Source organism: Oncorhynchus nerka, linkage group LG23 (assembly GCF_034236695.1).
Source record: "Oncorhynchus nerka isolate Pitt River linkage group LG23, Oner_Uvic_2.0, whole genome shotgun sequence".
Taxonomy (NCBI): domain Eukaryota; kingdom Metazoa; phylum Chordata; class Actinopteri; order Salmoniformes; family Salmonidae; genus Oncorhynchus; species Oncorhynchus nerka.
In genome coordinates this window covers 16,585,814-16,604,202 of record NC_088418.1, presented here as the reverse complement: position 1 = coordinate 16,604,202, position 18,389 = coordinate 16,585,814, and the positions used below count along the sequence as shown (strand labels likewise).

The 18,389-nt window shown below is 46.5% G+C and overlaps 1 protein-coding gene across 1 annotated transcript in view; it reads right to left on the bottom strand.

Moving 5' to 3' along the window:
- LOC115106348 (protocadherin-15-like) overlaps positions 1 to 18,389 on the bottom strand; it is a 193,059-nt gene that overhangs the window by 26,826 nt on the left and 147,844 nt on the right. Inside the window, exons 26-30 of the mRNA XM_065008380.1 lie at positions 16,425 to 16,534; positions 10,676 to 10,816; positions 8,288 to 8,415; positions 1,359 to 1,577; positions 485 to 573 (exon numbers count right to left, since the gene is read on the bottom strand). Of these exons, the coding sequence (XP_064864452.1) occupies positions 485 to 573; positions 1,359 to 1,577; positions 8,288 to 8,415; positions 10,676 to 10,816; positions 16,425 to 16,534 (687 nt within the window). The remainder of the gene's footprint in view (positions 1 to 484; positions 574 to 1,358; positions 1,578 to 8,287; positions 8,416 to 10,675; positions 10,817 to 16,424; positions 16,535 to 18,389) is intronic.

The following is an 18,389-nucleotide window of genomic DNA, read 5'->3' as shown; positions in this document are numbered from 1 at the left end:
CAGCTATAGAGCCACTGGCACTTTTCCTCTTTTGCAATTTAGATTCAGAGAGAAGTTACACTCCTACTGATGATAACAATGCCAATGGCTAAGAAGTAAGCTCAAGACAAGAAGGGAACCATTGGGGAGTGGCTGTCTGAAGTGTATGACAGAGCTCCGATAGACCTGAGGAGGCAGGTAGGGAGAGCCTCGAATGGAAACTGAAGGAAGGCTCGCGTTGCCTGACACTTTAATTTGAGCAGCCGTCACACAGTGGGACACCTTTTCATCTCGGTAGAAGGCGACGATCAAATCAACTCTGAATCATGCAGCCCCCTCAAACACCTGCACGCCTGGGAAAGGGCCAAATGCAAGTGTTGCTAAAATGAGTCACTTGCATATGAAGTTTAGGAGACTATGAGCATAGTCGCGACTCGAATGTTAAAAGACGGACGCAATATCCTTCTTAAGTGAATTACAATAGATTAGATATCTTCTACGTTACCCGAGGAGCTTGTCCTTGTTCTGTTCCACCACTGTAGGAGCAACGTTGGACACCACCACCTGCATATCCAGCAGATTCACCACGGATACCTGGGAAACAGGGTTCAATCAGATGATCAATGCGGCAGACACAAAACCAGTATCTATTCCCCTCCCCTCCCTAACTTCTACAAAATGAGCTTTCATTTTAGACAGCAGGCTAAACCACAACAGGAACTCGCCCTGTAGTTTGGCAGGAAGGTCCCTTTATACAGTCCCCATGAAATGAAGCTTCCCGTTGGAATGAGATTAATTTAGCCCCAGCGTGGCTCCTCTCGTTCAGGCAAGGCTCTGACCCAGCCAGCCCCTTATTTCATTAAGGGCAAAGGGAGGAATAGGCAGCACAAGGCTGTAATGTATAATCAATGGTCCCCATATGCCCTGGGACAGTTCAATTTGCAACAAACTGGGAAGCAGCCAGCACGGAAAGAACACACATTCATCTACTCTCTCAGGGATAGCTAGCCTATACTATCTACCACAAGGATGCCACCAGACACAGATCATTGATTAGCTGGAGTATCACTACTGTGTCTTTTTACAAATGCAATTCCTATGGGAAGCTTTGAATGTGTATTTTGGGAGGAGAGGAGGGGTATGTACCGCCAGTGTAAACCTGGGGAGTGGAAGTATTGTGGATATTGACATACTTAAAGGTCCATAAGCTAGAATGTATGGAAAACTAGGCAGGACTGATTGAACTTGAACTTAGCATTGAACAAAAGACTCAGAGACCAGACCAATGGCTTTTCACGGAGGGAAACGCACAGCACATAGAACTACAGTTACTAGAATGGGAATCTCCATTTCATTCTACGGGAACAGGACACACTCACCACCACCTCTGCCTTGTTGCTCAGTCCCCCCTGGCCGTAATTGTCAGTGGCGACCACTTCGAACTTGAAGTAAGACCGGCGCATGTTCCTGTACATAATGGCAGTCTTGATGACACCGGTGTAGGGCTCGATGACAAAGCCGTCCTTGCCGTTGGTGGTGGGAGGGATAACGAGCCTGTACTGCATGGAGCTGTAATTCCCTGTGTCCTTGTCCAGGGCCTGAGACACACACACAGACGCAGACACAGACACAGACACACACAAAAGCATTCAAGAGGTTCAAACACAGCAGCGTCAACAACCACAACAACAATTCAACATCAAGATCCCAATCAGCTCATCCCTTGAAAATACAAAGGGCACATATTTGTTTTATTGTTTTGAAGTGGTTGTAGTTCTCCATTCTTGCTGTAGGTGGAGTCTTCGAGCCGCGAGCCACTCTCTCTTTAACAGGGACACAGCTGACTTCACCGGTTGCCTTGTTGCTCTGCAGTGAAGTTGATTTATTAGACCTCTTTTGTTTTTTACGACTGAGACTGAGTGTTAAGGAGCAGAGACAGCGCTGTGCCCTGCCCAGCTGGAGTCATTCACACTAATGAGATATTTTCAATATTCTGCAACTCATTTGTATCTCACACTATACTATACCGTATACTGTATAGGTAAAGGTTCACTGATAAAATAATCCACCCCCTGGGTTAGTTAATGGTGAGACCAGACCAGGAAAAAAGATACCAGTGTATGAATGCAGTGTGAAAATGTGGCACAAAGACTGCACCAAGCAAGCAGAGAGAGAGGACACCATTTGACTGTGTTATGAAAGCAACCCTGACTTGTTAGAAACTGTGGTTCTGATTTGAGGCTGATTTGCTGCGAAATTGGATTTGTTCTTTGCAGAGATTCCTCTTTGTTTTCCTATCTGTACAGGAACACAAACACATTCCGTCAAGAGTGACTTGTTTTGTGTTCAAATATACTAATTATGAGATCAATCACAGACAACGTGTGTCACTCAGAAGACAAGTTATTATTTATTTCTGCAGTGGCAACTCTCCTGTGTGACAGAGTAGCAAACATCACTTCTGTCCCTCCCTCCCTCCATTCTACCCTTTCTTCAGGTTTGGCCACCACTCCATCAGGGTTTAAATTCCCTCTTTCTCACAAAACTATTTAAAGAAGGATTTAAAAGTAGATTAGTCTAATCTTGGGGATGCCTAGCAGCTTTTACAGAGATCCATATTCAGATCTGCTATGAATGTCCTATTAGTAAAGCAACAGGGAATAGGTATGAATACTAAAGACGAAGATACTGACCCTGACTGTGTGTGAAACACCTGGGAGGTTGAATGTTACCATTAGGAGTTGGAACCAGTGGGTACAGTATGTCAGTTCAGGAGCTCTTTGACCCAGTAATTCCATTACTTCCTGGTCTAAAGGATCTCTTTTGAGGCTCCTGACAAACCCGTTCATGACTGTGTTCTACACTAGCCTGACTGTGTTCTACACTAGCCAGCAACAACAGTCGAAGGGAGCAACAGTCGATTGGAGCCACAACAGTCGATTGGAGCCACAACAGTCGAGTGGAGCAACAACAGTCGAGTGGAGCAACAACAGCCGAAGGGAGCAACAACAGCCGAAGGGAGCAACAAGAGTCGAAGAGAGCAACAACAGTCGAGTGGATCAACAACAGTCGAGTGGAGAAACAACAGTCGAATGGCGCAACAACAGTCGAATGGCGCAACAACAGTCGAGTGGAGTAACAACAGTCGAAGGGAGCAACAACAGTCGAAGAGAGCAACAACAGTCGAGTAGAGCAACAACAGTCGAGTGGAGCAACAACAGTCAAAGGGAGCAACAACAGTCAAAGGGAGCAACAACAGTCGAATAGCGCAACAACAGTCGAATAGCGCAACAACAGTCGAAGGGAGCAACAACAGTCAAATGGAGCAAAAACAGTCGAATGGAGCAACAACAGTCGAGTGGAGAAACAACAGTCGAATAGCGCAAAAAGAGTCGAAGGGAGCAACAACAGTCAAATGGAGCAAAAACAGTCGAATGGAGCAAAAACAGTCGAATGGAGCAACAACAGTCGAGTGGAGAAACAACAGTCGAATAGCGCAACAACAGTCAAATAGCGCAAAAACAGTCAAAGGGAGCAACAACAGTCGAATAGCACAACAACAGTCGAATAGCGCAACAACAGTCGAAGGGAGCGACAACAGTCAAATGGAGTGACAACAGTCAAATGGAGCAACAACAGTCGAGTGGAGAAACAACAGTCGAATGGCGCAACAACAGTCGAATGGCGCAACAACAGTCGAGTGGAGCAACAACAGTCGAGTGGAGCAACAACAGTCAAATGGAGCAAAAACAGTCAAATGGAGCAACAACAGTCGAATGGAGCGACAACAGTCGAAGGGAGCGACAACAGTCAAATGGAGAAACAACAGTCGAATGGAGCGACAACAGTCGAATGGAGCGACAACAGTCGAAGGGAGAAACAACAGTCGAATGGAGCAACAACAGTCGAAGGGAGCAACAACAGTCGAAGGGAGCAACAACAGTCGAAGGGAGCAACAACAGTCGAATGGAGCAACAACAGTCGAAGGGAGCAACAACAGTCGAAGGGAGCAACAACAGTCAAATGGAGCGACAGCAGTCGAATGGAGCGACAACAGTCGAATGGAGCGACAACAGTCGAAGGGAGAAACAACAGTCGAATGGAGCAACAACAGTCGAAGGGAGCAACAACAGTCGAAGGGAGCAACAACAGTCGAATGGAGCAACAACAGTCGAAGGGAGCAACAACAGTCGAAGGGAGCAACAACAGTTGAAGGGAGTAACAACAGTCAAAGGGAGCAACAACAGTCGAAGGGAGCAACAACAGTCAAATGGAGCAAAAACAGTCAAAGGGAGCAACAACAGTCGAATGGCGCAACAACAATCGAGTGGAGCAACAACAGTCGAGTGGAGCAACAACAGTCGAGTGGAGCAACAACAGTCAAAGGGAGCAACAACAGTCAAAGGGAGCAACAACAGTCGAATAGCGCAACAACAGTCGAAGGGAGCAACAACAGTCAAATGGAGCAAAAACAGTCGAATGGAGCAACAACAGTCGAGTGGAGAAACAACAGTCGAATAGCGCAAAAACAGTCGAAGGGAGCAACAACAGTCAAATGGAGCAAAAACAGTCGAATGGAGCAACAACAGTCGAGTGGAGAAACAACAGTCGAATAGCGCAACAACAGTCGAATAGCGCAAAAACAGTCGAAGGGAGCAACAACAGTCGAATAGCGCGAAAACAGTCGAAGGGAGCAACAACAGTCAAATGGAGCAAAAACAGTCAAAGAGAGCAACAACAGTCGAATAGCACAACAACAGTCGAATAGCGCAACAACAGTCGAAGGGAGCAACAACAGTCGAAGGGAGCGACAACAGTCGAATGGAGCGACAACAGTCGAATGGAGCAACAACAGTCGAGTGGAGAAACAACAGTCGAATGGCGCAACAACAGTCGAATGGCGCAACAACAGTCGAGTGGAGCAACAACAGTCGAATGGAGCAACAACAGTCGAAGGGAGCAACAACAGTCGAAGGGAGCAACAACAGTCGAAGGGAGCAACAACAGTCGAAGGGAGTAACAACAGTCGAAGGGAGCAACAACAGTCGAAGGGAGCAACAACAGTCAAATGGAGCAAAAACAGTCAAAGGGAGCAACAACAGTCGAATAGCGCAACATCAGTCGAATAGCGCAACAACAGTCGAAGGGAGCAACAACAGTCGAAGGGAGCAACAACAGTCGAATGGAGCAACAACAGTCGAAGGGAGCAACAACAGTCGAAGGGAGCAACAACAGTCGAAGGGAGCAACAACAGTCGAAGGGAGCAACAACAGTCGAAGGGAGCAACAACAGTCAAATGGAGCAAAAACAGTCAAAGGGAGCAACAACAGTCGAATAGCGCAACATCAGTCGAATAGCGCAACAACAGTCGAATAGCGCAACAACAGTCGAAGGGAGCAACAACAGTCAAATGGAGCAAAAACAGTCGAATAGGGCAACAACAGTCGAATAGCGCAACAACAGTCGAAGGGAGCGACAACAGTCAAATGGAGTGACAACAGTCGAATGGAGCGACAACAGTCGAATGGAGCAAAAACAGTCGAAGGGAGCAAAAACAGTCGAAGGGAGCAACAACAGTCAAGTGGAGCAACAACAGTCGATTGGAGCCACAACAGTCGAAGGGAGAAACAACAGTCGAATGGAGCAACAACAGTCAAAGGGAGCAAAAACAGTCGAAGGGAGCAACAACAGTCGAAGGGAGCAACAACAGTCGAATGGAGCAACAACAGTCGAATGGAGCAACAACCCCCCTCCTCACTCCTGAACCAACACTTGCACTTGACACCCCCCCCTCGATAGCTACTTTATTGAGGAAAAGTGTACTTACTATACCTGTGATATGTGGTTGTCCCACCTAGCTATGTTAAGATGAATGCACTAACTGTAAGTGGCTCTAGATAAGAGCGTCTGCTAAATTACTCAAATTTCAAATGATGCCCACTTCACCTGCACACAGACATGGTAGGTGCATACTCAGACGCAGACAGATGGAAAGATGAAGGTAGGCAGGCAGGGAGACAGACAAATACACAGACAGGGTGACAGGAAGACAGGCAGGTAGACAGACAGGTAGACAGGCCGGCAGGGAGACAGGCCGGCAGGGAGACATACAAGGATACAGGCAGGTAGACAGACCATGAGACAGACCAGCAGGGAGACAGACCGACAGGCAGAAAGACAGGCAGGGAGAAAGACCAGCAGGGAAACAGGCAGGGAGACAGGCATATAGACAAACAGGGAGAAAGACCGGCAGGGAGACACAAACATCAGACAAACACCAGAGAAAACAGCATGCATATCTGAATAAAAAGTAGTCTTGCTACGGCTCATCATTCTGAAACAACGATGCAAATGACACACACACACACACACACACACACACACACACACACACACACACACACACACACACACACACACACACACACACACACACACACACACACACACACACACACACACACACACACTCAGTCTCAGTCTCAGTCTGAGCACACGCCCAACAGGTGTCACAGTGGCTTTAGCAACAATGGTGCGAAAAACTAACAACAACACGCCCTGGTGCACACAGGGGATAATTCCCTTTCACACAGGACTTTGCAGCATGCTATTGACAGATGTGTGGAGATTTTATGTGAGAGCCTCTACAGCCTGGGCATTCTAAGTATTGTCAGAGATTTTATGTGAGAGTCTCTACGGCCTGGGCATTCTAAGTATTGTCAGAGATTTTATGTGAGAGCCTCTACGGCCTGGGCATTCTAAGTATTGTCAGAGATTTTATGTGAGAGCCTCTACGGCCTGGGCATTCTAATTATTGTCAGAGATTTTATGTGAGAGCCTCTACGGCCTGGGCATTCTAAGTATTGTCAGAGATTTTATGTGAGAGCCTCTACGGCCTGGGCATTCTAAGTATTGTCAGAGATTTTATATGAGAGCCTCTATGGCCTGGGCATTCTAAGTATTGTCCGAGATTTTATGTGAGAGTCTCTACGGCCTGGGCATTCTAAGTATTGTCAGAGATTTTATGTGAGAGCCTCTACGGCCTGGGCATTCTAAGTATTGTCAGAGATTTTATATGAGAGCCTCTACGGCCTGGACATTCTAAGTATTGTCAGAGATTTTATGTGAGAGTCTCTACGGCCTGGACATTCTAAGTATTGTCAGAGATTTTATGTGAGAGTCTCTACGGCCTGGGCATTCTAAGTATTGTCAGAGATTTTATGTGAGAGTCTCTACGGCCTGGGCATTCTAAGTATTGTCAGAGATTTTATATGAGAGTCTCTACGGCCTGGGCATTCTAAGTATTGTCCGAGATTTTATGTGAGAGTCTCTACGGCCTGGGCATTCTAAGTATTGTCAGAGATTTTATGTGAGAGCCTCTACGGCCTGGGCATTCTAAGTATTGTCAGAGATTTTATATGAGAGCCTCTACGGCCTGGACATTCTAAGTATTGTCAGAGATTTTATGTGAGAGTCTCTACGGCCTGGACATTCTAAGTATTGTCAGAGATTTTATGTGAGAGTCTCTACGGCCTGGGCATTCTAAGTATTGTCAGAGATTTTATGTGAGAGTCTCTACGGCCTGGGCATTCTAAGTATTGTCAGAGATTTTATATGAGAGTCTCTACGGCCTGGGCATTCTAAGTATTGTCAGAGATTTTATGTGAGAGTCTCTACGGCCTGGGCATTCTAAGTATTGTCAGAGATTTTATATGAGAGCCTCATTCTAAGTATTGTCAGAGATTTTATATGAGAGCCTCTATTTCTAAGTATTGTCAGAGATTTTATATGAGAGCCTCTACGGCCTGGGCATTCTAAGTATTGTCAGAGATTTTATGTGAGAGTCTCTACGGCCTGGGCATTCTAAGTATTGTCAGAGATTTTATATGAGAGCCTCTACGGCCTGGGCATTCTAAGTATTGTCAGAGATTTTATATGAGAGCCTCTACGGCCTGGGCATTCTAAGTATTGTCAGAGATTTTATATGAGAGTCTCTACGGCCTGGGCATTCTAAGTATTGTCAGAGATTTTATATGAGAGTCTCTACGGCCTGGGCATTCTAAGTATTGTCAGAGGTGTCTGAAAGAGATGGTTGATCCTCCAGCTGGTCATGCATTATCACCATTTCAAATGCAAACACAGATAATCGTTTAACCGGACACATTTTGGCTGGTTGCAATCGTGAGGAGGAGTGATCGCAGTTTGATAGAAAATGTACATTTAAAAAAAATAATGAATTGTCCTCTTTCGACACCAATCGCACTATTTAGAAGTTGTCCACTTTGTGTTAGAAAGGAGCTTGGGGTACCTGGACTTGTAGTACGGAAGTGAATGTCTTGGCGTCCTCGGCCACTCCTCCCAGGTACAAGGGTTTGGTAAAGACAGGAGAGTGATCATTCTCATCCAGAACATCTATGAACACCCTCGCTGTGTTAGCTGCAGAGGAGAAAGAAAAAAATTATAAAAAATAACCCCAAAGGCTAATCTGAATATCATTTGGATTGAATAGAAAATGAGAACTCGAAACAGTCAAATGTGCATCATATCCATTTCCCTGTCAATACAATGATTTAGATGTTTGACTAAAATACTACAGCACTGCATTGCGGTTTGTCATTTCTCATAGTAAAATGTCACTCCTGAAGGGCTACAAATACACAGAGGGACCCACCAAATAACATGTGTGTCATAACCCTTGTTTTGTCACTGTAAAGTGTGCCGGTATAGTCAGTCTTCTGATTCAGAGGTAAACAAAACACAGACCCTGCTCAACTCATCATCTGACAAAATGCTCTGGGACAGACCAGGAAGACAGACCAGAGCGACAGGCCAGGAGTACAGACCATGGGGACAGACCAGGGGGACAGACTAGGAGTACAGACCATGGGGACAGACTAGGAGTACAGACCATGGGGACAGGCCAGGGGACAGACCATGGGGACAGGCCAGGGGACAGACCAGGGCGACAGGCCAGGGCGACAGGCCAGGAGTACAGACCATGGGGACAGGCCAGGGGGACAGACCAGGAGTACAGAGCATGGGGACAGACCAGGGCGACAAGCCAGGAGTACAGACCATGGGGACAGACCAGGAGTACAGACCATGGGGACAGACCAGGGGGACTGACTAGGACGACAGTAGAGTCAGCACCTTTCTCGTTTATCCCTGCCAGAATTTCCAAAGTTACAGCGGATGACAACACTAAACGAGCAACAGCAGGAGAGTACTTACTGCTTGCTGCATTGCAACACACACCTGGGTATTTCTATAAACTAGGATAGCAGTGAGGATAATAACTGGAGCGGAATCAGTGGAATGGAATACATCACATGGTTTCCAGGTGTTTGATGTCATTCCCATGTGCTCTGTTCAGCAGCCTCCACTGTTCTCATGGTTGGTGTCTTGATGGGTTTGTCCAAAATCATGTGACATAAAATGTCATTTTCGGGCCTTGCATTAATGGCAGTGTAAGTTGTTGTTCTATCATATATTAAGCATTAATCAGTTAAATTAGACATTGAATTTGAACCCTGTAAGAATCCTGGATCTAGCTGTCGGACAGTTTTTTTTGTGTAGAGATCTCAGAAACGCAGTGTATCTACTTAACATTTCGTGCATATGGGGTGAAACAGTTTTCATGGACACACAAATCACATATTTTACAATGTAATAATAATAATATGACTGCAAATGCATTGGCAAGGTCTAAAATATGTATTATTCTTAAGTAGGTAATGGCCTACTTTAAAAAATAAAAAAACCTTTTTGCATGCTTGTCCCCCTCCCCCCTGCATAATCAGTGCTGTGGCTCGAATCAATTCAACCAAGGGTCTCCTATTACAGTGATGATGTCACCTCCATAGCCAAACACAGTGGGGAGTACCCATCCACTCTCTGCAGCCATTTACCATGCTACCTCCTCCAGCGGAATGAATCAAACAACATCAATAGCCCCCCCAACCCCCCCATGATGAAACTTCCACCACATCTCAAATATAGCTGCCAGGCCTGCTTCAATGGAACGAGGACTTAATCTATTGCTAGTGGGTGTCTTCGTCATGTTTTCTGCAGCCCCCTCTCAGGCCCCTCTCAGGCCCCTCTCAGCCCTCTCAGCCCCCTCTCAGCTTGAATGACACACAGTGAGTGGCCTGGGTACAGTATATTAGTCAATCTAGTTGAATAGAGAAAAACATGCTGAATCTAATTCTCATCTGGGAAGAACATACAGCAGTGACCAAATCTCTACAAGCCTTTTATTCTAGAATCCACGAAGTTGGCATTTAGATATAAGTGGATGACAGCGCGCTTGTAATCAAATTGATTTGAGTGATTGCTTCTGCATATTGCGGAGACATGATGAGATTGTCCAGAAAGGAATGTTTTTTATTTTATTTTATTATTTTTTAAATCTGTCACATTTAACAGTAACTGTTAAATCAAAATGTCTCATCCTCCGCAGCAACTCAGCATGAATTTGATTAAACTAAATATCGTGAAAGGATGAGGCGTGCTTTTAAGTATTTTGGAAAAAGCTAAGATGGGAAATAATTTACAGGCAAATGCCAGACAAACATTTATGTTACAAGTGAGAGAAACAGAGAGACAGCAGAAACAAACATTTGAATTTCAATTACTCTTTCTCAAATTAAGGTTGTAAAAAGCATTTTTTTTTGAAAAGCATGATAGGCAGGCGTACTCTTGGAGGGCGCTCGGAGGTTGGACTCGGCCAACCCCATGGAGTCAGCCTCCACTCTGAGGCTGTAGCTGCCGTTGGCCTCATAGTCCAGGGGCTTGGCCGTTGAGATCACCCCGGTGTCGTTGTTGAGCCTGAACACACCTAGAAGACGATGAAAACATAGTCATTTAATACTGTATCCGTCCCTGGGTAGAATGACAAGTCTATTCACCTCCCCAAATCCCACTGTGTGTGGCATCACGTGTTGAGGCACGACACCAGAAAGAAATGACACTAGACTGGAGAATCACTTAGTCACTCATTGATTTTGTGTAAGGCATAATTGATGCACATGCACAGCAGGAATGCACCGAAGAGCATAGCTAGAACTCATCTCGCTCCCCTTTATTTTCAGACGTACAATTAAGTCCTCCCAGTACGCCATGAACCTTGAATTTAACAACAATGAATCTTCCTGGTGCTTCTTCATTGAATCTAATGAGAGTTAAAAGTGAAGCCAATTCCCTTTGTTTCCAAATGACTAAATGCTTCAGATGTAGTTGAATGCGAGGCTCAGTATGGGGATGCAATTTCATCTTTTCACACTCTGAGAGGCATGAGCCCAGGTTTTAATCACAGTGAGGGACGATGGGAGGATGGACGGGTCTAATCATCCCTCAGGGTGCTTTTACATGGCAGTAAGTCTGTCATGACCGGGGGCATGCACACATACACACACACACTTTGGGTGCTGCCTCTCTGTGGGCAGATGACTGACTAGAGCCATATAGAGGTATATAGAGCTGTACAGAGCCGTATATAGCCATATAGAACTGCTTAGAGCCGTAGAGAGGCGTATAGAGCAATATAGATGTATATAGAGGTGTATAGCGGTATATAGAGGCGTATAGAGGTATATAGAGGCGCATAGAGCCTAAATTGTCGACTCGAGCCACCCCAGTCATAGACTGTACTCTCAGCCCTCGATCTGGTCGCATCCGCGCTTCGGTCTGCAGGTTGTATAACTTTTTCATTACATTTCATTATAGTACAACGGTCTGATTTGTCTAATCTTAGCAATTTCCTCTTAGCTAGCTACATAGTCGTCGTTGTATCAAAGATAATTGCGTAATTATCGTATTTCGTCGTCTCCTATCTGTCCAACACGTTCACCGTCTACCGTAGCACTGTAGTACTATCACACTCAACTGAACGTCTTGATTAGTGTAGTGTTAGCTAGCTACTTAGCTAGCTACATAGTTGTCTTTGCTGTCTTCGTATCCAAGATAATTGTGTAGCTTAGAGTGTGGAGTCTTAGAGTGATAATTGCGTTATTATTGTATTTCGTCGCCCTCCTATCTGCCTAGCAGCTAGCATACGTTCACCGGCTACCGTAGCACTGTAGTAACTATCACACTCAACCGAACGACTTGATTAGTGTAGTATTAGATAGCTACATAGTTGTCTTTGCTGTCTTCGTATCCAAGATAATTGTGTAGTTTAGAGTGTGTAGTCTTAGAGTGATTATCTTAATTCACCGAGGTTAGCTAGCCAGCTATTTTGTCGTCCTTAACGTAGGAGACACTCCTAGCTAGCCAATAGCCAGCCAACGTCTACTGAATAGAACTTTCGCATTCCGGTCGCATTCCGCGTCGCTCCACAGGTAGTATCACTTTTTCACTTCATTTCATTACAGTCCCAACGGTGTGATTTGTTTGATCGTAGCTAGCTACATAGCTAGCTACATAGCCGTCTTTGTTTCAAAGATAATTGTGTAGTCTCGAGCGATTTTCTAGGTTAGCTAGCCAGCTATTGTCGTTCTCCTACGCAACGTAACGTAACCAACACTGCTAGCTAGCCAGCTAGCTCCCGATAAGCAGCATTGTAGAAACTTCACACTCAACGGTACGACTTGATTAGGGTAGTGTCAACAACGCAGCTAGCCTACCCCAGCAGTACTCTATCATTTTAATCATTTTAGTCAATTAGATTCTTGCTACGTAAGCTTAACTTTCTGAACATTCGAGACGTGTAGTCCACTTGTCATTCCAATCTCCTCTGCATTAGCGTAGCCTCTTCTCTAGCCTGTCAACTATGTGTCTGTCTATCCCTGTTCTCTCCTCTCTGCACAGACCATACAAACGCTCCACACCGCATGGCCGCAGCCACCCTAATCTGGTGGTCCCAGCGCGCACGACCCACGTGGAGTTCCAGGTCTCCGGTAGCCTCTGGAACTGCCGATCTGCGGCCAACAAGGCAGAGTTCATCTCAGCCTATGTCTCCCTCCAGTCCCTCGACTTCTTGGCTCTGACGGAAACATGGATCACCACAGACAACACCGCTACTCCTACTGCTCTCTCTTCGTCCGCCCACGTGCTCTCGCACACCCCGAGAGCTTCTGGTCAGCGGGGTGGTGGCACCGGGATCCTCATCTCTCCCAAGTGGTCATTCTCTCTTTCTCCCCTTACCCATCTGTCTATCGCCTCCTTTGAATTCCATGCTGTCACAGTTACCAGCCCTTTCAAGCTTAACATCCTTATCATTTATCGCCCTCCAGGTTCCTCGGAGAGTTCATCAATGAGCTTGATGCCTTGATAAGCTCCTTTCCTGAGGACGGCTCACCTCTCACAGTTCTGGGCGACTTTAACCTCCCCACGTCTACCTTTGACTCATTCCTCTCTGCCTCCTTTTCCACTCCTCTCCTCTTTTGACCTCACCCTCTCACCTTCCCCCTACTCACAAGGCAGGCAATACGCTCGACCTCATCTTTACTAGATGCTGTTCCTCCACTAACCTCACTGCAACTCCCCTCCAAGTCTCCGACCACTACCTTGTATCCTTTTCCCTCTCGCTCTCATCCAACACTTCCCACACTGCCCCTACTCGGATGGTATCGCGCCGTCCCAACCTTCGCTCTCTCTCCCCGCTACTCTCTCCTCTTCCATCCTATCATCTCTTCCCTCTGCTCAAACCTTCTCCAACCTATCTCCTGATTCTGCCTCCTCAACCCTCCTCTCCTCCCTTTCTGCATCCTTTGACTCTCTATGTCCCCTATCCTCCAGGCCGGCTCGGTCCTCCCCTCCCGCTCCGTGGCTCAACGACTCATTGCGAGCTCACAGAACAGGGCTCCGGGCAGCCGAGCGGAAATGGAGGAAAACTCGCCTCCCTGCAGACCTGGCATCCTTTCACTCCCTCCTCTCTACATTTTCCTCCTCTGTCTCTGCTGCTAAAGCCACTTTCTACCACTCTAAATTCCAAGCATCTGCCTCTAACCCTAGGAAGCTCTTTGCCACCTTCTCCTCCCTCTTGAATCCTCCTCCCCCCCCCCTCCTCCCTCTCTGCAGATGACTTCGTCAACCATTTTGAAAAGAAGGTCGACGACATCCGATCCTCGTTTGCTAAGTCAAACGACACCGCTGGTTCTGCTCACACTGCCCTACCCTGTGCTCTGACCTCTTTCTCCCTCTCTCTCCAGATGACATCTCACGTCTTGTGACAGCCGGCCGCCCAACAACCTGCCCGCTTGACCCTATCCCCTCCTCTCTTCTCCAGACCATCTCCGGTGACCTTCTCCCTTACCTCACCTCGCTCATCAACTCATCCCTGACCGCTGGCTACGTCCCTCCCGTCTTCAAGAGAGCGAGAGTTGCACCCCTTCTGAAAAAACCTACACTCGATCCCTCCGATGTCAACAACTACAGACCAGTATCCCTTCTTTCTTTTCTCTCCAAAACTCTTGAACGTGCCGTCCTTGGCCAGCTCTCCCGCTATCTCTCTCAGAATGACCTTCTTGATCCAAATCAGTCAGGTTTCAAGACTAGTCATTCAACTGAGACTGCTCTTCTCTGTATCACGGAGGCGCTCCGCACTGCTAAAGCTAACTCTCTCTCCTCTGCTCTCATCCTTCTAGACCTATCGGCTGCCTTCGATACTGTGAACCATCAGATCCTCCTCTCCACCCTCTCCGAGTTGGGCATCTCCGGCGCGGCCCACGCTTGGATTGCGTCCTACCTGACAGGTCGCTCCTACCAGGTGGCGTGGCGAGAATCCGTCTCCTCACCACGCGCTCTCACCACTGGTGTCCCCAGGGCTCTGTTCTAGGCCCTCTCCTATTCTCGCTATACACCAAGTCACTTGGCTCTGTCATAACCTCACATGGTCTCTCCTATCATTGCTATGCAGACGACACACAATTAATCTTCTCCTTTCCCCTTCTGACGACCAGGTGGCGAATCGCATCTCTGCATGTCTGGCAGACATATCAGTGTGGATGACGGATCATCACCTCAAGCTGAACCTCGGCAAGACGGAGCTGCTCTTCCTCCCGGGAAGGACTGCCCGTTCCATGATCTCGCCATCACGGTTGACAACTCCATTGTGTCCTCGTCCCAGAGCGCTAAGAACCTTGGCGTGATCCTGGACAACACCCTGTCGTTCTCAAATAACATCAAGGCGGTGGCCCGTTCCTGTAGGTTCATGCTCTACAACATCCGCAGAGTACGACCCTGCCTCACACAGGAAGCGGCGCAGGTCCTAATCCAGGCACTTGTCATCTCCCGTCTGGATTACTGCAACTCGCTGTTGGCTGGGCTCCCTGCCTGTGCCATTAAACCCCTACAACTCATCCAGAACGCCGCAGCCCGTCTGGTGTTCAACCTTCCCAAGTTCTCTCACGTCACCCCGCTCCTCCGCTCTCTCCACTGGCTTCCAGTTGAAGCTCGCATCCGCTACAAGACCATGGTGCTTGCCTACGGAGCTGTGAGGGGAACGGCACCTCACTACCTCCAGGCTCTGATCAGGCCCTACACCCAAACAAGGGCACTGCGTTCATCCACCTCTGGCCTGCTCGCCTCCCTACCACTGAGGAAGTACAGTTCCCGCTCAGCCCAGTCAAAACTGTTCGCTGCTCTGGCCCCCCAATGGTGGAACAAACTCCCTCACGACGCCAGGACAGCGGAGTCAATCACCACCTTCCGGAGACACCTGAAACCCCACCTCTTTAAGGAATACCTAGGATAGGATAAAGTAATCCTTCTCCCCCCCTTAAAAGACCTAGATGCACTATTGTAAAGTGGCTGTTCCACTGGATGTCATAAGGTGAAAGCACCAATTTGTAAGTCGCTCTGGATAAGAGCGTCTGCTAAATGACTTAAATATAGAGCCATATAGATGTATATGGGGCGGCAGGGTAGCCTAGTGGTTAGAGCGTTGGACTAGTAACCGGAAGGTTGCAAGTTCAAACCCCCGAGCTGACAAGGTACAAATCTGTCGTTCTGCCCCTGAACAGGCAGTTAACCCACTGTTCCTAGGCCGTCATTGAAAATAAGAATTTGTTAAGTTAAATAAAGGTAAAAAAAATATATAGAGGTATATAGAGCCATATATAGAGCCGTATAGAGGTATATAGAGCCGTATAGAGGTATATAGAGCCGTATAGATGTATATAGAGCCGTATAGAGCCGTATAGAGGCGTATAGAGGTGTAAAGAGGTATATACATTCTCCCAAGCCACATGCTAGCTAATGATCTCTCCCAGCTCTATGTAGACTGCATATAGAGGTGTAAAGAGGCGTATAGAGCTGTATAGAGGTATATAGAGCCATATAGAGCTGTATGTATGGCTCTGTGAGTGACCTCTGAGGGTCCTTACTACTTCATGTTGTTTATAGTGTGTCCGAATAAAAGACTGGGACTATCACTGTATAGAATTACAACATGACCTCTGGAACTAGGTCAAAGGCACAGTGTAGGTTAGTCTGTTACTACTCACCTCCCTCGTTGCCCTCCGCTATGGAATAGACGATCGTTTGATTGACAGCTGCAGCCAATATGACACCGACCAGCTTCCCCACCTTAGCCTTCTCACTCACAGGGGGAAATCTGGAAGAAAACACACACACAGTATATGAGACACATCGATGACACACACACACAACACATAGATGAGACACACCGATGAGACACACATGACACATAGATGAGAGACACATATGAGACACATCGATGAGACACACACACACAACACATAGATGAGACACAACGATGAGACACACACATGACACATAGATGAGATACACAGATGAGACACACACGACACACACACAGAGTAGATGAGACACACCGATGAGACACACACACGACACATAGATGAGACATACACACACACACACTAATGGAGACCTACTGACTGGTGCACCAATATATATATATATTTTTTACCACATTCTCCCAAGCCACATGCTAGCTAATGATCTCTCCCAGCTCTATATAGACTGCAGTATAATCCACATTCCAATACCACGGTGCTGATCATACTAATACCACAGAGGGAAAGGGTGCACAATCTCTTGAGGTCCTTGAGGGCCACAAACACTGTGTTTTCATATTTTGCCATTTCATCAGCAACTCGCTTCATCTTGGGAAAACAGATGTGTGAACTTTTTGGCTAATTCAAAACCATTAGAATCAACAGAGAGAGAGAGAGAGAGGGGAGTAATCAACAGCAGGACTGTGGTCCTTGAGGAACAGAGTTTTATTATGCTTTTCTCAGACTTAAAGCGCTATCTGATATATGTGTAAGTGAGTAATGCAACCAATAATATTTAATTTGATGTACTGTAGTTGGAACAGAAAATAAGAAGAATAGACTGGGGAGTTAGAATAGACTGGGGAGTTAGAATAGACTGGGGAGTTAGAAGAATAGACTGAGGAGTTAGAATAGACTGGGGAGTTAGAAGAATAGACTGGGGAGTTAGAAGAATAGACTGGGGAGTTAGAATAGACTGGGGAGTTAGAAGAATAGACTGGGGAGTTAGAAGAATAGACTGGGGAGTTAGAAGAATAGACTGGGGAGTTAGAAGAATAGAGTTAGAATAGACTGGGGAGTTAGAAGAATAGACTGGGGAGTTAGAAGAATAGAGTTAGAAGAATAGACTGGGGAGTTAGAATAGACTGGGGAGTTAGAAGAATAGACTGGGGAGTTAGAAGAATAGACTGGGGAGTTAGAAGAATAGAGTTAGAAGAATAGACTGGGGAGTTAGAAGAATAGACTGGGGAGTTAGAAGAATAGACTGGGGAGTTAGAAGAATAGACTGGGGAGTTAGAAGAATAGACTGGGGAGTTAGAAGAATAGACTGGGGAGTTAGAATAGACTGGGGAGTTAGAAGAATAAACTGGGGAGTTAGAAGAATAGACTGGGGAGTTAGAAGAATAGACTGGGGAGTTAGAAGAATAGACTGGGGAGTTAGAAGAATAGACTGGGGAGTTAGAAGAATAGACTGGGGAGTTAGAAGAATAGACTGGGGAGTTAGAAGAATAGACTGGGGAGTTAGAAGAATAGACTGGGGAGTTAGAAGAATAGACTGGGGAGTTAGAATAATAGACTGGGGAGTTAGAAGAATAGACTGGGGAGTTAGAATAATAGACTGGGGAGTTAGAAGAATAGACTGGGGAGTTAGAAGAATAGACTGGGGAGTTAGAAGAATAGACTGGGGAGTTAGAAGAATAGACTGGGGAGTTAGAAGAATAGACTGGGGAGTTAGAAGAATAGACTGGGGAGTTAGAAGAATAGACTGGGGAGTTAGAAGAATAGACTGGGGAGTTAGAAGAATAGACTGGGGAGTTAGAAGAATAGACTGGTGGAGTTAGAATAGACTGGGGAGTTAGAATAGACGGGGGAGTTAGAATAGACGGGGGAGTTAGAATAGACGGGGGAGTTAGAAGAATAGACTGAGGA